General features: G+C 37.8%; 1 protein-coding gene across 1 annotated transcript in view; it reads right to left on the bottom strand.

The window, feature by feature from the left end:
* The window catches only part of LOC115414904 (zygotic DNA replication licensing factor mcm3), a 24215-nt gene extending 15066 nt beyond the window's left edge, over window positions 1-9149 (bottom strand). Inside the window, exons 1-5 of the mRNA XM_030128266.1 lie at window positions 9007-9149; window positions 2829-2941; window positions 2085-2293; window positions 1821-1951; window positions 1337-1575 (exon numbers count right to left, since the gene is read on the bottom strand). Of these exons, the coding sequence (XP_029984126.1) occupies window positions 1337-1575; window positions 1821-1951; window positions 2085-2293; window positions 2829-2941; window positions 9007-9081 (767 nt within the window). The 5' untranslated portion in view covers window positions 9082-9149. The remainder of the gene's footprint in view (window positions 1-1336; window positions 1576-1820; window positions 1952-2084; window positions 2294-2828; window positions 2942-9006) is intronic.
* Between the last annotated feature and the right edge of the window lie 12915 nt (window positions 9150-22064).

Below are 22064 nucleotides of genomic sequence, written 5' to 3'. Positions count from 1 at the left end.
AACGATAATGGAACCAACCCACACCGGCAGGAAGGACTGAGCACAAGGACCAGAAGAGCAGCAAGAAAAGGAGGAGAACAACAACAACAGGAAAGGACGGAAATATGTACAAACTATCCAAACAGAAAAGACGGGAAGAAACTGAAAGAAACTGACTTTTTTTTTCCTCCAACCTTTTGTTTATTTGGAGTTTTGTAGAAATTTGGCAAAACTAACACTGTATCATACGTGACACATCAATTGAAAATAATTTGTTTACTGTATTTATTTATCTACCTATTTATTTATCCATTTTATTTCATTTTATTTTTGGGAACTTCCACACTTCGTTAAATTTTTGATACTTTTCATGCATGTATAGAAGCTGTCCTTGTTAACATTAAGCAGCATAGTATGAGTACCAAGTGAAAACGAATGAAAACTTGAATTATATTTTGAATAATAAGAAATATTTATTTTGCTGAATGCTGATTGTTTTGTTATTGTTATGTAATTATGTTAATTATCTTACAGTTATGTCATTGTTTTGTGTATAAAAAAAAAGAAGAAAAATGACTAATAAAGAATAAGTGGCAAAAACACCCAAAAAAACTTAAATTATATAAAAAGAAAAGAAATTGTTGCACAATTCCCTTTTTTTTAACATGCCAACAAACCCAAGAACAAGTACACCAACCTTCTCCATTAACAAAAACAAACAAATGAATAAAAAGGTCAAAGTCAAAAAACAAAACCAAAAAAAAAAAAAAAAAGACAAAAATGGAAATTGTTGCACAATTCCCTTTTTTTTTTAAACATGCAAACAAACCCAAGAACAACTACACCAACCTTCTCCATTAACAAAAACAAACAATAAAAAAACAAAAAACAAACCAAAACAAAAAAAAGGGCTTGAAAGATTCACATTTAGAATATGGATGCGTTCTGCGTTGCACCAGGTCCATGACCGAATAGAAAACATTTACATAAAAGGTCCATCTGGAACAAAAGGGAAAATTGGTTTTCCTGACTAGTTGAAACAAAGGATTCCAGATTTGTGAAAATTTATCAGCAGAGGCATAAATTCATTCTATTGTTTTTTTTCCCAATTTGAGGAAATACAGGACGTCTGTGAGCCAGTGAATACAGGAGCGCCAAGAAAAGGATGTTAAAAACAACAGGAAAGGACCCAAAGATTTACAACCTGAAAGACACTGACATTTCTGAAGGAAAACCTGTGCGACTCCAACAGTGTTCTGCCTCAGTTTGTCATGTCCAGGTTTAGTACAGACCACATACAAAGACACGGTCGGTTCTGGCCCACCTCAGGGTCCGTATGTTCCTACCCCCCCCTCACCTGAATGTTCCGGAGGTGAACCCCCCCTTCTTTCCCGGCAGACAGCGGTAGGTCCCCACCACCTGGACCCGGTCTCCAGGTTTGACCCGGTCCACCAGGTCGTTGTCCAGTATGATGTCCACAGAGCGGGGCAGCTGTCCGGCCGGGGCCTTCTCCGGCATCTCCTGGACCGTGATGGTCTGGTGGTCCTTGTACCGGGACAGACCGAACTCCGTCTCCAGGGGGTTGTTCTCCTCGTCCTGTTGGACCAGAACCACATGGAAGAGCTCAGAACCAAGATCCAGAACCCAGGACCAAGACCCAGGACCTAGAACCAGGACCCAGAACCAAGACCAAAACCCAGGACCCAGAACCAAGAGCCAAGATTCAGGACCGAGACACAGAACCAAGACCCAGGACCAAGCCCAGAACCCTGACCCAGAAAAATAACATTTGAAAGGGTGGGGGCGTGTCCATAGGGGCGTGTCCATGGTGGGGGTGTTACCTTGGTGGGGTAGATGGCGTTGGACGGAAACGCGTCCAGGGACGTCATGTCGGTGTACTTCCGCTCCATGGTCTTCTTAGTGGAGGGACAGTAGTGGACACTACGGACCACTTTAGGACGGACCAGAGAACCTGGAGAGAGAGAGAGAGAGAGAGGGATGAGAAAGAAGGATGGACTAGAGAGAGGGGATGGGTCTGAGGACACCATGAAGGACACAGATGTAGGACAGTAGGACCAGTGGACCCCCCCCTCCAGTGGACTCACACTTGGTGACGATGCCCTCCACACAGACCAGACTGCCCAGGAGACGGGAGCTCAGGGTTCGGGGGGTGACGTGTTTGGAGCCGAAGCTTCCCTCCAGACCCACGAAGAAGTCCTCGTACTGTTTGGCGTAGGTGGCGTCCACCGACGACACCAGGTCCTTCAGGGCCCGCTGGAAGGCCAGCAGCTCCACGAAGGAGTTGGACATCAGCCTGAAAGAAACCCACCCAGAACCAGGGTCCACGTTAACGAGCAGAAAATGCACAACGAAGCAGAGAGTGGGCCAGAAAGACCCAGGATAAAGACCCACAAAGACCCAGGAAGACACACAAAGACCCAGGAAGACCCAGAAAGACCTAGAAAGACCCAGAAAGACCTAGAAAGACCCAGGAAGACCTAGAAAGACACACAGAGACCCAGGAAGACCTAGAAAGACTCACAAAGACCCACACAGACCAGAAAACACACAACGAAGTAGAGAGTGGTCCAGAAAGACCCAGGATTTAGACTGGCCAAGACCTAGAAAGACCCACAAAGACACACCAAGACCTATGAAGACCAATAAAGACCAGAAAACACACAGTAACAAAGCAGAGAGTGGTCCAGTCTACCCAGGATTTCGACCCACCAAGACCTACAAAGACCCAGAAAGACCCACAAAGACCTAGAAAGACCCAGAAAAACCCATAAAGACCCACAAAGTACTAGAAAGACCCACAAAGACCTGGTCCACATGTGGATTCTTACTTTGCGGCTCGGGCCTCATTGCGTCTCCTCAGGTCGTTGATGTTGACGATGAGTCGAGCTTTGTTGTCGCTGATCATGTCTCGGACTTTGCTCTGGTAGATGCCCTGGTCCTGCTGCAGGTCCACAAAGAACAAGAAGGAACAGGTTCTGTTTAGACCCAAAGGAACCAGAACCAGGAGGAACAGGTTCTGTTTAAACCCAAAGGAACCAGAACCAGGAACATGGTCCACTTAAACCCAGAGGAACCAGAACCAGGATGACGACAGAGGAAAATAATCCACCTGGATTCAAATCACACCTAGTGTTCCACTGCAGAGTTCAGACTACAGATGGAACGATTAATCAACTCAAAATGATCCAAAAAAATCATTCAACCACAGTTAATTCTCTGAATCTTCAGCTTTGTTTCCTTCATTTCTCTGCTGTTAAACATTGGTTCCACTGTTGGGTTTCACACGGACACTTATTGTGACGCACAAAGAAGCTTCAGTTCAGGAAAACTGACAGAATATTTCCCTTCAATCAATTCCAGTCGATTAATCGAATCAGGAATTTTTTGCATTCGCTTCAAGCACCTAATCGATTTTTTGGTTGCAACTGTAGTTCGTACACATTTTAAAGGTCAAACTCAAACACTTTTTAGGGTCATTTTCAAATTTCTCCAACACACACCTTAAAAAAAAAATATATATATATCTACATGAATATATAAACTCAGGATGATTTTAGTCACTTTTATCACAATAATGTACAATATATTATGTATAAACATCTAAAAGTATGTTCCATAACAGAAAAAAGTTTAAATTAAAGGAGGACACAAAGTTTTATCCAAAAAAAGGGCAGACTTGGTGTTTTTCAGACATAGCCCAGTGGCTTAGCTGAATGTTTGTGCACTTTTGGAAACAAATTTGATATTTGGCACAGTTATACATATGACCATTGCGAATCATTCTGGATATGGAAACACCTCAACAGCTCCCCCTGGTGGCAGGTGATGCCACCTACATATACAAAATTGCCCCTAGTGGCCAGTAGGAATGTCGTACAGACATGAAACAAACACCAAAATGTTGGTCTCATCGAGCCCGACAAATCATACATTCACACCCATGAGCTAACTCCAACAGGAACTTGGCAATCTGCCTCTGATTGTATTCTAAACTCAAAGAATTAACAAGACAAGACTCTATCCACCATCACTGCTTATTCAGTTCAAACTTTTATGACACATTTTATATGTTAATATGTTCAGGAGACTCTGCTTTCCTCTAGTCCAAGAATTTTTGAGATAGGATGTACGGTTATGGATGAATTGCAGTTTGATTTACAGGATAGCTGTGTTTTACAGAGGGGATTTTTCTGTGTCTTTTTAGCCCAGTGGCTTAGCTGAATGTTTGTGCACCTTTTTCAAACAAATTTGATATTTGGCACTGTTATTCGCAATATGACCATTGCAAATCTTTCTGGATATGGAAGCACCTTGACAGTGCCCCCTGGTGGCAGGTGGCACCACCTAATAGTGCAGCCACTGGAAATACTCCCTCTATTACAAAAATGGCTATAACTTTACTTCTAATCAATATTTTTTCATTCTGTTTTCACATATTAGATCTACAAAACATGTGTAAGTAATAATAGTGTGTTTTAATCATATAGCATTTATGTAAGTGTTAATAATTTTATGATTTATGAATAATATGATAAATCTTGTCAGGGAAATACAGTAGAAAAATTATGTTTAATTTCATTTAATGCATAAAATACAATGTTGTCTTTGACTAGCTGTTGGTCATAATGGTCTAAAACATGAATACATTCTATATGACATAATTAATCATATTTTTTTAACTTTAATTAATCATTTAACAATATTAAATGTCGGACACAGATAGGATCTTTTTTACCGCGTTTCCACTGTGTGGTACAGGCTCGACTTGGCTCAGCCTTTTTGCATTTCCATTACGTAAAAGGACCTGAAATCAGGTACCCAGTACTAGTTTTTTTGGTATCAAGGTTCCAAGCGATACTAAACCGTGACTTAACACTGCAGACCACTTATTGATCAGACAGTTTTCCACTTTGGGAATATGTCCCTCCAAGAACTGTGGGTAGCATATGGTGTAGGCAAGCACTTCTTCTATGCACAAGTCCATGAGATTGTATCATCACTTGGTGCTGAAGTTTCCATGGCCATGCCCATGTTCCATGCATTCACAGGCTGTGACACAAAATCAGTGTTTGCTGGAAGAAGTAAAACATCAGCCTGGAATACATGGAAAACATATCCACAAGTTACAGGAGCCTTCAATGAACTTGCCAAGTGTTCAGTTGGCATTCTGCTGGAATGCAAAATGATCCTGGAAAGATTTGTTGTGCTCCTGTATGACAACGAGTGAACACAATGAAGTAAATAGAGCCAGGAGAGAACTATTTGCTCATAAAGGAAGAGAGCTGGAAAACATCCCCCCTACAGAAGGTGCACTAGACCAACACATTAGAAGAGCTACATATCAGGGAGGTTTTATTTGGGGTCAGGTTTTGGAACCTAACCCTGATTTACCAAGTCCTGGAAACTGGGGCTGGCAAAGATCTGGAAAGAGTTGGGAGCCTCTGTGGACTACATTGCCAGAGGCATCAAAGATCTGCAGAGAGTTAATTTGTTGTCTGTACAAGAAGGGGTGCAAGTCCTCTTACTGTGGCTGCAAAAAGAAGTCACTTAAATGTGCAGAGTTGTGTTCATGTGCTGGTCAGTGTACATCAGCATAAATAATGCATATGTGTATTATCTAAGTTTTGATACAACATATGTTTAGATTCCTATGAACATTGCTTATAGCCACTTCCACTGAAGGACAAATATTGTACTTAAATTGATCTGTTTTTGGAATGTATGTGTACCAACCTAAAATACACATTATAATATGTGTATATGTTATGGGTATAAAAACTGTAACTCGCCATTTTCATATTTAGATTTGTGTAAAATGTATTTGTAATTTTGATTATTGTTAACTGAGTTTCTTCTTTAATGAAACCTGAATTTAATCATATTATAGGTTAACAGTTTATGCCAATGTAAAACTCCCTGTGAAAGATTGCTGAAAATTGTGTACGTGTGAGAGGGCACGTATTTTGCATTTTATATTGTTCTCATATGTTATGAATAAATCATATCAAATATGATACGTTTTCATCTTTTTAAGCCACCTGACTAGAACTTTAACAAATTCTTATGAAGGAAAATACAATGATTGAAAGATTTCTGGTATATTGATATTTTGTGGCAATTCCTCTAATTTATAGAAATATAATATTACATTTTTTAGGCGAAATGCTAAATTATCAGTTATAATCTTACTTTAGCAATGCTTATATGGTGTAGATTCAAACTTTAGCATCTAGTCCATTTTTATTGGAAGCTATATCTGAAAACAGAGTGAAAAAATATTGATTAGAAGCAAAGTTATAGCCATTTTTGTAATAGGAGTATTTCCAGTGGCTGCGCTATGTAGGTGGTGCCACCTGCCACCAGGGGGCGCTGTCGAGGTGTTTCCATATCCAGAATGATTCGCAATGGTCATATGTATAACTGTGCCAAATATCAAATTTGTTTCCAAAAGTGCACAAACATTCAGCTAAGCCACTGGGCTAAAAAGACAGAAAAAGCCCCTCTGTAAAAACACAGCTATGTTGTGAAACAAATTGCGATTAATCCATAACCGTACATCCTATCTCAAAAATTCTTGGACTAGAGGAAAGCAGAGAGTCTCCTGAACATATTGATATATAAAATGTGTCATAAGAGTTTGAATTGAATAAGCAGTGATGGTGGAAAGAGTCTCGTCTTGTTAATTCTTTGATTTTAGAATACAATCAGAGGCAGATTGCCAAGTTCCTGTTGGAGTTAGCTCATGGGTGTGAATGTATGATTTGTCGGGCTCGATGAGACCAACATTTTGGTGTTTGTTTCATGTCTGTACGACATTCCTACTGGCCACTAGGGGGCAATTTTGTATATGTAAATGGCGCCACCTGTCACCAGGGGGAGCTTTCGAGGTGTTTCCATATCCAGAATGATTCGCAATGGTCATATGTATAACTGTGCCAAATATCAAATTTGTTTCCAAAAGTGCACAAACATGGCCAATTTTGGAGCTAAGCCACTGGGCTAACACACAGAGACACAGATTCAGATTAAACTGGACCTGAGTCAACCTGAGAACGGTCTGTTTTTTACATTTGGCTTGAGTTAAAATTAAAACTAAATAAATCACATCAGAGAGTTTGAATCACAAACACTTTCAAAACACTTTTAAGGGTCATTTTCAAATCTTTCCATCACAGCTCCTTAAAAAATCCACATCTACATGAACACATAAACTCAGGACGATTTTAGTCACTTTTTAATCACAATAATGGACATTATATTATGTATAAACATCTAAAAGTATGTTCTATAACAGCGAAAACTTTAGAAATTAAATAGAGCTGCAACCGATTAATCGATTAGGTGCTTGAAGTCAATGCAAAAATTCCCGATTCGATTAATCGACTCCAATTGATTGAAGTGAAATATTCTACGTCAGTTTTCCTGAACTGAAGCTTCTTTGTGCGTCACAATAAGCATCCGTGTGAAACCCAACAGTGGAACCAATGTTTAACAGCAGAGAAATGAAGGAAACAAAGCTGAAGATTCAGGAGAATTAACTGTGGTTGAATGATTTTTTTTTTTTTGATCACTTTGAGTTGATTAATCCTTTCAGCTCTAAATTTAAAGGAGAACACAAAGTTTTATCAAAAAAAAAAAAGGGCAGACTTGGTGTTTTTCAGGCACACTGAGACACAGATTCAGATCAAATTGGAGCTGGAGCCGACCTGAGAACGGCCTGTTTTTTAGATTTGGCTTGAGTTAAAATTAAAACTAAATAAATCACATCAGAGAGTTTGAATCGCAAACACTTTCAAACACTTAAACTCAAATTCAAGCACTTTTTAGGGTCATTTTAAAATTTTTACAGCACACACTTTAACCCTTTCATGCATGAATTTTGAGAACATTAATGAAGTTTTTTTTTTTCCTGAGTGTTTTTATTCTTCTTTAGGCATGAAACAAAATAAACATTTTTATGAACCTATTTTTCATGGAGTTACAAAAATATCCACTCAGTTGGATACAATGTGTTTAATTGTAGAAGCAAAGAAACATGTATTTACTGAAATACTATGTGAAAACTATGACATAAAAACATGTTTAATGCTGCTAATCTGATGTTTTCTCACATTTTAACATACCTGCATGGACACAGTATGCAAAAAAAAACCCTTTATGTTTAAAAAATATAAAACAGTTAATTACAGTCTAATAACAATTAGCAATTTTTTAAAAACTCAAACATGTTAGTGCAGATCAGGTTTACCTAGAACAGCAGATTTACAGTAATGGTCTGAATTACAGTGTATGGGATGGTGCATAAGTGTCCACTGTGTTGGCTGATATGGAACTAAAACAACAAAAACCATAAATATACAAGAGAACAGCTTTGAACAGCTGTCCACTGGAGTGACCATTATGCATGAAAGGGTTAAATAAAATTCACATCTACATGAACACATAAACTCAGGATGATTTTAGTCACTTTTTAATCACAATAATGTACATTATATTATGTATAAACATCTAAAAGTATGTTTTCTAACAGCAAAAAGTTTAGAAATGAAAGGAGGACACAAAGTTTAACCAAAAAAAGGGAAGACTGAGAAAGATTCAGATCAAACTGGACCTGAGAACACATTTATGACAAAGTTTTATTTATTTATTTTTTATAAGTGTATCACCTCCATAAGTAACTTTGACTGGAGTTAATATTCAATTAAATAAATAAATGTCCTCACAGTTAGAGTTGTAAACACTTTAACTCTAATTCCAGTTCATTCCACAGTTCCTGAACTCAGACCCAGTGCTTCCACTCTCTAATCCTTTTTTCTTTTCTTTTTTTACTTATAGGTGCCTTTTTGGGCACTCAAGGACACCGTACAATAAAACAGGGAAATGGAACACAAGCAATAAAACAGAGTAAAAAAAAACTATGGATTCTATTGTTTGTGTCCTCGTGGTTCTTTTTTTAAGTGTGTGTTCTAGTCTTCCATCGTCTTTGAAAGTGTTTAAAAGTCTTACATCGTCGTCCAGGAAGTCCAGGTAGTCCCTCTGCGCCTCCCTCATCTCCTGGTCTTCTACTCCGTCGGTCGCCATTATGTTTTTAGTTTGTTAAATGTGTTAAATCTGCTCAGACTGCTCTGAAGGTCCTCTTCCTCTGCACAAACAACCACACCACTGACTCAATGAAGGCTTTCGCGCCACTACGTGCCGGCGACAAGTAGAACGTGCCCTGCTATTGGCTGACAGGGTACGCGCGCAGTGTAGAGTCCGCGGGTAAACGTACGCTGGCCCAATAGAATCCACTGTGGCCAATCTGGCCCCGCCTTATGCAAAAAAAACCCCCGCGAAAATGGACCAGGAAGAAGAGAGACGTCAAAGGCGGACATGCGCAGAGACAGAAGGTTTTATTTTATTCACTGATGAGACACAACATTTGGATTTGTTTTATTTATGAGTGGGTTTGTTTACGGGGCGGAAATATGGAGGAATTACGGACAGAGGGGTATGTTTGTGTTTTTTAAATATAGAGGGGCATGTTTTGTTTTGGTTTTGTTTTTTTTAGTTTAGATGGGTATGTTTTTTTAGTATAGATGGGTATGTTTTTTTTTTTAGTACAGATGGGTATGTTTTTTTTAGTATAGATGGGTATGTTTTTTTTAGTATAGATGGGTATGTTTTTTTTTTTTAGTACAGATGGGTATGTTTTTTTTAGTATAGATGGGTATGTTTTTTTTTTTGTTTTTTTTTTAGTACAGATGGGTATGTTTTTTTTTAGTATAGATGGGTATGTTTTTTTAGTATAGATGGGTATGTTTTTTTTGTTTTTTTTTTAGTACAGATGGGTATGGTTTTTTTTTTAGTATAGATGGGTATGTTTTTTTTAGTATAGATGGGTATGTTTTTTTTTTTTTTTTTTTTTAGTACAGATGGGTATGTTTCTTTTAGTATAGATGGGTATGTTGTTGTTTTTTTTTTAGTATAGATGGGTATTTTTTTTTAGTTTAGACGGGTATGTTTTTTTTTTTTTAGTACAGATGGGTATTTATTTTTTTTAGTTTAGATGGGTATGTTTTTTTTAGTATAGATGGGTATGTTTTTTTTTTTAGTACAGATGGGTATGTTTTTTTTAGTATAGATGGGTATGTTTTTTTTTTTGTTTTTTTTTTTAGTACAGATGGGTATGTTTTTTTTTAGTATAGATGGGTATGTTTTTTTTAGTATAGATGGGTATGTTTTTTTTTGTTTTTTTTTTAGTACAGATGGGTATGGTTTTTTTTTTAGTATAGATGGGTATGTTTTTTTTAGTATAGATGGGTATGTTTTTTTTTTTTTTTTTTTTTTAGTACAGATGGGTATGTTTCTTTTAGTATAGATGGGTATGTTGTTGTTTTTTTTTTAGTATAGATGGGTATTTTTTTTTAGTTTAGACGGGTATGTTTTTTTTTTTTAGTACAGATGGGTATTTATTTTTTTTAGTTTAGATGGGTATGTTTTTTTTAGTATAGATGGGTATGTTTTTTTTTTTAGTACAGATGGGTATGTTTTTTTTAGTATAGATGGGTATGTTTTTTTTTTTGTTTTTTTTTTAGTACAGATGGGTATGTTTTTTTTAGTATAGATGGGTATGTTTTTTTTAGTATAGATGGGTATGTTTTTTTTTGTTTTTTTTTTAGTACAGATGGGTATGGTTTTTTTTTTTAGTATAGATGGGTATGTTTTTTTTAGTATAGATGGGTATGTTTTTTTTTTTTTTTTTTTTAGTACAGATGGGTATGTTTCTTTTAGTATAGATGGGTATGTTGTTGTTTTTTTTTTAGTATAGATGGGTATTTTTTTTTAGTTTAGACGGGTATGTTTGTTTTTTTTAGTACAGATGGGTATTTATTTTTTTTAGTTTAGATGGGTATGTTTTTTTTTTAGTTTAGATGGGTATGTTTTTTTTAGTTTAGATGGGTATGGTTTTTTTTTTAGTTTAGATGGGTATGTTTTTTTTAGTACAGATGGGTTTTGTTTTTTTTTTTAGTTTAGATGGGTATGTTTTTTTTTTAGTTTAGATGGGTATGTTTTTTTTAGTATAGATGGGTATTTTTTTTTAGTTTAGATGGGTATGTTTTTTTTAGTATAGATGGGTATGTTTTTTTTTAGTTTAGATGGGTATGTTTTTTAGTATAGATGGGTATGTTTTTTTTAGTGTAGATGGGTTGTTTTTTTTTTTTTTTTAGTTTAGATGGGTATGTTTTTTTTAGTGTAGATGGGTATGTTTTTTTTAGTGTAGATGGGTATGTTTTTTTAGTATAGATGGGTATGTTTTTTTTTTTAGTTTAGATGGGTATGTTTTTTTAGTATAGATGGGTATGTTTTTTTTAGTGTAGATGGTTTTTTTTTTTTTAGTTTAGATGGGTATGTTTTTTTTAGTGTAGATGGGTATGTTTTTTTTTAGTTTAGATGGGTATGGTTTTTTTTAGTTTAGATGGGTATGTTTTTTTTAGTATAGATGGGTATGGTTTTTTTTAGTTTAGATGGGTATGTTTTTTTTAGTGTAGATGGGTATGTTTTTTTTTAGTTTAGATGGGTATTTTTTTTTTTTTTTTTAGTATAGATGGGTATGTTTTTTTTTTTGTTTTTTTTTTAGTACAGATGGGTATGGTTTTTTTAGTATAGATGGGTATGTTGTTGTTTTTTTTTAGTACAGATGGGTATGTTTCTTTTAGTATAGATGGGTATGTTGTTGTTTTTTTTTAGTATAGATGGGTATGTTTTTTTTAGTTTAGACGGGTATGTTTTTTTTTTTTAGTACAGATGGGTTTTTTTTTTTTTTAGTTTAGATGGGTATGTTTTTTTTTTTAGTTTAGATGGGTATGTTTTTTTTTAGTACAGATGGGTTTTTTTTTTTTTTTTAGTTTAGATGGGTATGTTTTTTTTAGTACAGATGGGTTTTTTTTTTTTTTTTTAGTTTAGATGGGTATGTTTTTTTTTAGTTTAGATGGGTATGTTTTTTTTAGTTTAGATGGGTATGTTTTTTTTAGTATAGATGGGTATGGTTTTTTTTAGTTTAGATGGGTATGTTTTTTTTAGTATAGATGGGTATGGTTTTTTTTAGTTTAGATGGGTATGTTTTTTTTAGTATAGATGGGTATGTTTTTTTTAGTGTAGATGGGTATGTTTTTTTTAGTTTAGATGGGTATGTTTTTTTTTAGTTTAGATGGGTATGTTTTTTTTAGTGTAGATGGGTATGTTTTTTTTAGTTTAGATGGGTATGTTTTTTTTTTAGTTTAGATGGGTATGTTTTTTTTAGTATAGATGGGTATGGGTTTTTTTAGTTTAGATGGGTATGTTTTTTTTAGTGTAGATGGGTATGTTTTTTTTAGTTTAGATGGGTATTTTTTTTTTTTTTTTTAGTATAGATGGGTATTTTTTTTTAGTATAGATGGGCTTTTTTTTTTTCTTAGTATAGATGTGTATGTTTGTGTGTTTTGTAATACTATGTAAAATCTCCTTCAGGTACCACCTGTTTTTAATCCCTCCTCTTTCCTTTAGTCATGGCCAACACAGGCTTTTGGAAGCTCAGAGCCTTTTGGACCTTTGTGTCAAACAGTGGTCCACAGCTGAAGCTTCATTCAGGGCCCTGGGGGACTCCTACTGGCACCAGTGGGTGTTACAGACAAATGAAGTCCAGCAAATAAGACGGAAATGAATGAAAGTATGTGACAAATACTCAAATGAGCTGGAAATGACTCTGAGTTTGATGAATGTGGTGTTTGTATCCCAGAGTAAAAACTGTGACTAATTCAATAATAATAATAATAATAATAATAATAATAATAATAATAATAATAATAATAATAATATCAATAATAATAATAATAATGATACATATGTTTTGAACTGGTTTTGGTTTGTCCTACATGTTTCCTTTGGTGAACTTGTGGACCTGTGGTGTTTTTAGTCCAGAATAATAATAATGTTTCACCAGTAGATGGAGTTAAAAACCACTTTGACTATTTAGAGAGAGAGAGACAGAGAAAGAGAGGGGGGGGGGGGGGGGGGGGGGGGACAGAGGGAGACAGAGAGAGACAGAGAGAGGGAGACAGAGGGAGGGAGGGAGAGAGAGTTGATTTTTCAAAATAACTTTATAATCTGTGTTAAAGATCATTTCATTATTCCAGTCTCAAAAATAAAACAGCTAAAACTAGTGACGTTTCGCTGGAAGCAGACACTCGACTGTGTGTCAGGGTTTCACAGCAGAAGTATCACGACAAGATGTTTGGAAGCCTCGCTTCACCAGGTGAAAAATCACGACTCCCCAAATGAAGCTTCATTACATCACACCCGTATCTGTGACGTGTCACTGCAGCTTTGAATGAAGGGCAGGATGTCAAACTCCAAATGCTTAAAAATGGACACAACCCATCAGAAGGTTGTGGGTTTTTCAGAGGAGGAGTTCTGCTTGTGTTACAGTTTGAGTGATTTAGAACGAGTGAGCGTGAGGTTTAGGTCAGATTAGAACAACACATGAACCTGCACTGGCACAGAGTTAGTCACACACACTATACATGGATTTAGATGTATATAAATATATATGTGCAGGTATACCTGCACACACATACATAAATATATACACATACATACATACATACATGCATACATACATACATACATACATACACACATATTAGGCACACATACAGACAAACATTAGTTAGTTAGTTTGTGTGTTTGTTTGTTTGTGAAAGGGTCTTCTCCAAAGCTGGAGAATCATCTCAAAGAAGAGGAACAGAGTGAAACCAAACACAGCTGAAATGATTTTAGTTTTAAATAAAATCTTTGAAACACCCAAATCCCCCTCCCACTGTCACAAACATTTCATACAACTAGTGTCGTCACAGTCCCTGTTTGCACAAGCATTCCACTTTTTATTTTGTATATTTCTGTATTTCTATCACTCTTTCAAAAACATAGATCTAAAACATACAGTATTATATGATGGCACAATCACACAAGTATATTATTATTTTCTATAAAAGACAAAAATCACTCATTTCCAGATGCACATTCTGTAGATCCTTCACTGTTTCACCACCTTTGCCTTTGTTTAATGTGAATGCAGTGTATCATTTTGTCCAGCAGATGTCACTAGACTTAATTGTATCAAATGCTTTGAAACACTGAACCATTTCAACACAATTGCTTCAGATTGATTCTGTGGTTCAGAAAGCTTCAGTTTCTCCATCAGAACAGACAGAGTTTTGCCTTCAGCTTCTCCTTCCACTGCTCCTCTGAACAGGGCAGATGAACACAGATGGAAAAGGACCAGTAGGACAGGGGCTGATCAAACCTTGGCTGGATTTGTTCATCAGCTGACGTTCCTGTCCTGTTCAACAGCTTCTCCAGTGGTTCAGCGGTCTGAACACCATCCTCTCTGACCTCCACCCAAGACCAGCTCCAGACCAGCTCCATCCTGTAGATCAGACCTGGTGAACTCCAGCTCTGCTCCCAGAGTACAAACCCCTGTAACTGCATGAAAAAACAGATTATTACAAACACCCACCAACTTCAAAGATTCCAGGTAATTATCATGAGTTTACAGAGAAGTTCAGCTACACCATAACCTGCTGGAAATGGATCATCTGAAGTGGGGGATATGGAGGGGTGGGGTGGGGGGTTAACACCTCAGCAGAGAGTGAACGGCCCTAATTTACATTTGAATGTTACTGACGTCTGCCATGTCTGGCCTCAGAAACACCCTGTTACGGCTACTCTTGCATTCAACAAGAAAAAGGGTAAAAAATAAAAAAAAGCAGAGTCGTCTAATGAGGAGGTCTATGACTCACTAAATTCCTTAATAAGCAGTCGTGGAGATATTTCTATATTCAAAATTTATTTTCACCAACAAAAATATTCTCTGTGGTTGACTTCAACTTCACAATAATCAAACAAAAAACTTCTTAAGCAGATATAGCATATTTAGAGTATATTTTGTGGTAGATAAACTGTCCCTCCTCCCTCATGACAGTCAGACCAAAGCCTGAACCAGCTGTCCTCTGTCCTTCATCACAGGAGAACGGTCCGACCAGGAGGGCATGAGCAGCTGAAAACAATATGAAATTAATCATAATTCATTAATCAATGTGACCATTTGCCTTATTTTGATTTACCATTATCCAAAAAAATAATAAATAATATAAATGGCTCCAGCACACCCATTGGATTTTTTTTTTTTTTTTTTTTAACTCATTGGATGTTACCACAGACATTTCAAAGGACAGCTCACATGTGATTGGACAGTAGTGGTCATGTTACAGGCTAATAATTCACATACTGAAAACATTACCACCAGTATCAACTGAGAAAGAACACGACTGCCAAGATCATGTTAAAAAATAAATCAAATCAAATCAGTTTATTTCTATAGCACTTTACAACATAACAAAGCCCAAAGTGCTTTACATCTAAAAGCATGATTAAATTATAAGATAAAAAAACAGGTTAATCAAGTACCATAAATATGCATAAAATAATAGGACACAACACACAGTGATAAAAGGGACAGATTCAAACCTAACAGTGTGTCAGTGCTAAGGGTTAAAGTCAGTCTGAACAGCTGAGTCTAAAACCTAAGGGTTAAAGCCAGTCTAAACAGGTGTCTAAAACCTAAGGGTTAAAGTCAGTCTGAACAGGTGAGTCTAAAACCTAAGGGTTAAAGTCAGTCTGAACAGGTGAGTCTAAAACCTAAGGGTTAAAGTCAGTCTGAACAGGTGAGTCTAAAACCTAAGGGTTAAAGTCAGTCTGAACAGGTGAGTCTAAAACCTAAGGGTTAAAGTCAGTCTGAACAGGTGAGTCTAAAACCTAAGGGTTAAAGTCAGTCTGAACAGCTGAGTCTAAAACCTAAGGGTTAAAGTCAGTCTGAACAGGTGAGTCTAAAACCTAAGGGTTAAAGTCAGTCTGAACAGGTGTCTAAAACCTAAGGGTTAAAGTCAGTCTGAACAGGTGAGTCTAAAACCTAAGGGTTAAAGTCAGTCTGAACAGCTGAGTCTAAAACCTAAGGGTTAAAGTCAGTCTGAACAGGTGAGTCTAAAACCTAAGGGTTAAAGTCAGTCTGAACAGGTGAGTCTAAAACCTAAGGGTTAAAGTCAGTCTGAACAGGTGAGTCTAAAACCTAAGGGTTAAAGTCAGTCTGAACAGGTGAGTCTAAAACCTAAGGGTTAAAGTCAGTCTGAACAGGTGAGTCTAAAACCTAAGGGTTAAAGTCAGTCTGAACAGGTGAGTCTAAAACCTAAGGGTTAAAGTCAGTCTGAACAGGTGAGTCTAAAACCTAAGGGTTAAAGCCAGTCTGAACAGGTGAGTCTAAAACCTAAGGGTTAAAGCCAGTCTGAACAGGTGTCTAAAACCTAAGGGTTAAAGTCAGTCTGAACAGGTGAGTCTAAAACCTAAGGGTTAAAGTCAGTCTGAACAGGTGAGTCTAAAACCTAAGGGTTAAAGTCAGTCTGAACAGGTGAGTCTAAAACCTAAGGGTTAAAGCCAGTCTGAACAGGTGAGTCTAAAACCTAAGGGTTAAAGTCAGTCTGAACAGGTGAGTCTAAAACCTAAGGGTTAAAGTCAGTCTGAACAGGTGAGTCTAAAACCTAAGGGTTAAAGTCAGTCTGAACAGGTGAGTCTAAAACCTAAGGGTTAAAGTCAGTCTGAACAGGTGAGTCTAAAACCTAAGGGTTAAAGTCAGTCTGAACAGCTGAGTCTAAAACCTAAGGGTTAAAGTCAGTCTGAACAGCTGAGTCTAAAACCTAAGGGTTAAAGCCAGTCTGAACAGCTGAGTCTAAAACCTAAGGGTTAAAGTCAGTCTGAACAGGTGAGTCTAAAACCTAAGGGTTAAAGCCAGTCTGAACAGGTGAGTCTAAAACCTAAGGGTTAAAGTCAGTCTGAACAGCTGAGTCTAAAACCTAAGGGTTAAAGTCAGTCTGAACAGGTGAGTCTAAAACCTAAGGGTTAAAGTCAGTCTGAACAGCTGAGTCTAAAACCTAAGGGTTAAAGTCAGTCTGAACAGCTGAGTCTAAAACCTAAGGGTTAAAGTCAGTCTGAACAGCTGAGTCTAAAACCTAAGGGTTAAAGTCAGTCTGAACAGGTGAGTCTAAAACCTAAGGGTTAAAGTCAGTCTGAACAGCTGAGTCTAAAACCTAAGGGTTAAAGTCAGTCTGAACAGGTGAGTCTAAAACCTAAGGGTTAAAGCCAGTCTGAACAGCTGAGTCTAAAACCTAAGGGTTAAAGTCAGTCTGAACAGGTGAGTCTAAAACCTAAGGGTTAAAGCCAGTCTGAACAGCTGAGTCTAAAACCTAAGGGTTAAAGTCAGTCTGAACAGCTGAGTCTAAAACCTAAGGGTTAAAGTCAGTCTGAACAGGTGAGTCTAAAACCTAAGGGTTAAAGTCAGTCTGAACAGGTGAGTCTAAAACCTAAGGGTTAAAGTCAGTCTGAACAGGTGAGTCTAAAACCTAAGGGTTAAAGCCAGTCTGAACAGGTGAGTCTAAAACCTAAGGGTTAAAGTCAGTCTGAACAGGTGAGTCTAAAACCTAAGGGTTAAAGTCAGTCTGAACAGGTGAGTCTAAAACCTAAGGGTTAAAGTCAGTCTGAACAGGTGAGTCTAAAACCTAAGGGTTAAAGTCAGTCTGAACAGGTGAGTCTAAAACCTAAGGGTTAAAGTCAGTCTAAACAGGTGAGTCTAAAACCTAAGGGTTAAAGTCAGTCTGAACAGGTGAGTCTAAACCTAAGGGTTAAAGTCAGTCTGAACAGGTGAGTCTAAAACCTAAGGGTTAAAGTCAGTCTGAACAGGTGAGTCTAAAACCTAAGGGTTAAAGTCAGTCTGAACAGGTGAGTCTAAAACCTAAGGGTTAAAGCTGCTCTGAACAGCTGAGTCTAAAACCTAAGGGTTAAAGTCAGTCTGAACAGGTGAGTCTAAAACCTAAGGGTTAAAGCCAGTCTGAACAGGTGAGTCTAAAACCTAAGGGTTAAAGTCAGTCTGAACAGGTGAGTCTAAAACCTAAGGGTTAAAGTCAGTCTGAACAGGTGAGTCTAAAACCTAAGGGTTAAAGTCAGTCTGAACAGGTGAGTCTAAAACTTAAGGGTTAAAGTCAGTCTGAACAGGTGAGTCTAAAACCTAAGGGTTAAAGTCAGTCTGAACAGGTGAGTCTAAAACCTAAGGGTTAAAGCCAGTCTGAACAGCTGAGTCTAAAACCTAAGGGTTAAAGTCAGTCTGAACAGCTGAGTCTAAAACCTAAGGGTTAAAGTCAGTCTGAACAGGTGAGTCTAAAACCTAAGGGTTAAAGTCAGTCTGAACAGGTGAGTCTAAAACCTAAGGGTTAAAGCCAGTCTGAACAGGTGAGTCTAAAACCTAAGGGTTAAAGTCAGTCTGAACAGGTGAGTCTAAAACCTAAGGGTTAAAGCCAGTCTGAACAGGTGTCTAAAACCTAAGGGTTAAAGTCAGTCTGAACAGGTGAGTCTAAAACCTAAGGGTTAAAGTCAGTCTGAACAGGTGAGTCTAAAACCTAAGGGTTAAAGTCAGTCTGAACAGGTGAGTCTAAAACCTAAGGGTTAAAGTCAGTCTGAACAGGTGAGTCTAAAACCTAAGGGTTAAAGTCAGTCTGAACAGGTGAGTCTAAAACCTAAGGGTTAAAGCCAGTCTGAACAGGTGTCTAAAACCTAAGGGTTAAAGTCAGTCTGAACAGGTGAGTCTAAAACCTAAGGGTTAAAGTCAGTCTGAACAGGTGAGTCTAAAACCTAAGGGTTAAAGTCAGTCTGAACAGGTGAGTCTAAAACCTAAGGGTTAAAGCCAGTCTGAACAGGTGAGTCTAAAACCTAAGGGTTAAAGTCAGTCTGAACAGGTGAGTCTAAAACCTAAGGGTTAAAGTCAGTCTGAACAGGTGAGTCTAAAACCTAAGGGTTAAAGTCAGTCTGAACAGGTGAGTCTAAAACCTAAGGGTTAAAGTCAGTCTGAACAGGTGAGTCTAAAACCTAAGGGTTAAAGCCAGTCTTAACAGGTGAGTCTAAAACCTAAGGGTTAAAGTCAGTCTGAACAGGTGAGTCTAAAACCTAAGGGTTAAAGTCAGTCTGAACAGGTGAGTCTAAAACCTAAGGGTTAAAGTCAGTCTGAACAGGTGAGTCTAAAACCTAAGGGTTAAAGTCAGTCTGAACAGCTGAGTCTAAAACCTAAGGGTTAAAGCCAGTCTGAACAGGTGAGTCTAAAACCTAAGGGTTAAAGTCAGTCTGAACAGCTGAGTCTAAAACCTAAGGGTTAAAGTCAGTCTGAACAGGTGAGTCTAAAACCTAAGGGTTAAAGTCAGTCTGAACAGGTGAGTCTAAAACCTAAGGGTTAAAGTCAGTCTGAACAGGTGAGTCTAAAACCTAAGGGTTAAAGCCAGTCTGAACAGCTGAGTCTAAAACCTAAGGGTTAAAGTCAGTCTGAACAGGTGAGTCTAAAACCTAAGGGTTAAAGTCAGTCTGAACAGCTGAGTCTAAAACCTAAGGGTTAAAGTCAGTCTGAACAGCTGAGTCTAAAACCTAAGGGTTAAAGTCAGTCTGAACAGGTGAGTCTAAAACCTAAGGGTTAAAGTCAGTCTGAACAGCTGAGTCTAAAACCTAAGGGTTAAAGTCAGTCTGAACAGCTGAGTCTAAAACCTAAGGGTTAAAGTCAGTCTGAACAGCTGAGTCTAAAACCTAAGGGTTAAAGTCAGTCTGAACAGGTGAGTCTAAAACCTAAGGGTTAAAGCCAGTCTGAACAGCTGAGTCTAAAACCTAAGGGTTAAAGTCAGTCTGAACAGGTGAGTCTAAAACCTAAGGGTTAAAGCCAGTCTGAACAGGTGAGTCTAAAACCTAAGGGTTAAAGTCAGTCTGAACAGCTGAGTCTAAAACCTAAGGGTTAAAGTCAGTCTGAACAGGTGAGTCTAAAACCTAAGGGTTAAAGTCAGTCTGAACAGGTGAGTCTAAAACCTAAGGGTTAAAGTCAGTCTGAACAGGTGAGTCTAAAACCTAAGGGTTAAAGTCAGTCTGAACAGCTGAGTCTAAAACCTAAGGGTTAAAGCCAGTCTGAACAGCTGAGTCTAAAACCTAAGGGTTAAAGTCAGTCTGAACAGGTGAGTCTAAAACCTAAGGGTTAAAGTCAGTCTGAACAGGTGAGTCTAAAACCTAAGGGTTAAAGTCAGTCTGAACAGGTGAGTCTAAAACCTAAGGGTTAAAGTCAGTCTGAACAGGTGAGTCTAAAACCTAAGGGTTAAAGCTGCTCTGAACAGCTGAGTCTAAAACCTAAGGGTTAAAGTCAGTCTGAACAGGTGAGTCTAAAACCTAAGGGTTAAAGCCAGTCTCAACAGGTGAGTCTAAAACCTAAGGGTTAAAGTCAGTCTGAACAGGTGAGTCTAAAACCTAAGGGTTAAAGCTGCTCTGAACAGCTGAGTCTAAAACCTAAGGGTTAAAGTCAGTCTGAACAGGTGAGTCTAAAACCTAAGGGTTAAAGCCAGTCTGAACAGGTGAGTCTAAAACCTAAGGGTTAAAGCCAGTCTGAACAGGTGAGTCTAAAACTTAAGGGTTAAAGTCAGTCTGAACAGCTGAGTCTAAAACCTAAGGGTTAAAGTCAGTCTGAACAGCTGAGTCTAAAACCTAAGGGTTAAAGTCAGTCTGAACAGCTGAGTCTAAAACCTAAGTGTTAAAGTCAGTCTGAACAGCTGAGTCTAAAACCTAAGGGTTAAAGTCAGTCTGAACAGGTGAGTCTAAAACCTAAGGGTTAAAGTCAGTCTGAACAGCTGAGTCTAAAACCTAAGGGTTAAAGTCAGTCTGAACAGGTGAGTCTAAAACCTAAGGGTTAAAGTCAGTCTGAACAGGTGAGTCTAAAACCTAAGGGTTAAAGTCAGTCTGAACAGGTGAGTCTAAAACCTAAGGGTTAAAGTCAGTCTGAACAGGTGAGTCTAAAACCTAAGGGTTAAAGTCAGTCTGAACAGGTGAGTCTAAAACCTAAGGGTTAAAGTCAGTCTGAACAGCTGAGTCTAAAACCTAAGGGTTAAAGTCAGTCTGAACAGGTGAGTCTAAAACCTAAGGGTTAAAGCCAGTCTGAACAGGTGAGTCTAAAACCTAAGGGTTAAAGTCAGTCTAAACAGGTGAGTCTAAAACCTAAGGGTTAAAGTCAGTCTGAACAGGTGAGTCTAAAACCTAAGGGTTAAAGTCAGTCTGAACAGGTGAGTCTAAAACCTAAGGGTTAAAGTCAGTCTGAACAGGTGAGTCTAAAACCTAAGGGTTAAAGTCAGTCTGAACAGGTGAGTCTAAAACCTAAGGGTTAAAGTCAGTCTGAACAGGTGAGTCTAAAACCTAAGGGTTAAAGTCAGTCTGAACAGCTGAGTCTAAAACCTAAGGGTTAAAGTCAGTCTGAACAGCTGAGTCTAAAACCTAAGGGTTAAAGCCAGTCTGAACAGGTGAGTCTAAAACCTAAGGGTTAAAGTCAGTCTGAACAGGTGAGTCTAAAACCTAAGGGTTAAAGTCAGTCTGAACAGGTGAGTCTAAAACCTAAGGGTTAAAGTCAGTCTGAACAGGTGAGTCTAAAACCTAAGGGTTAAAGTCAGTCTGAACAGGTGAGTCTAAAACCTAAGGGTTAAAGTCAGTCTGAACAGGTGAGTCTAAAACCTAAGGGTTAAAGTCAGTCTGAACAGGTGAGTCTAAAACCTAAGGGTTAAAGTCAGTCTGAACAGCTGAGTCTAAAACCTAAGGGTTAAAGCCAGTCTGAACAGCTGAGTCTAAAACCTAAGGGTTAAAGTCAGTCTGAACAGCTGAGTCTAAAACCTAAGGGTTAAAGTCAGTCTGAACAGGTGAGTCTAAAACCTAAGGGTTAAAGTCAGTCTGAACAGGTGAGTCTAAAACCTAAGGGTTAAAGTCAGTCTGAACAGGTGAGTCTAAAACCTAAGGGTTAAAGTCAGTCTGAACAGCTGAGTCTAAAACCTAAGGGTTAAAGCCAGTCTGAACAGGTGAGTCTAAAACCTAAGGGTTAAAGTCAGTCTGAACAGGTGAGTCTAAAACCTAAGGGTTAAAGTCGGTCTGAACAGGTGAGTCTAAAA

This window comes from Sphaeramia orbicularis, chromosome 24, assembly GCF_902148855.1.
Source record: "Sphaeramia orbicularis chromosome 24, fSphaOr1.1, whole genome shotgun sequence".
Taxonomy (NCBI): domain Eukaryota; kingdom Metazoa; phylum Chordata; class Actinopteri; order Kurtiformes; family Apogonidae; genus Sphaeramia; species Sphaeramia orbicularis.
The sequence above is the reverse complement of the archived record's forward strand: the minus strand, read 5'-3'. Positions and strand labels throughout refer to the sequence as shown.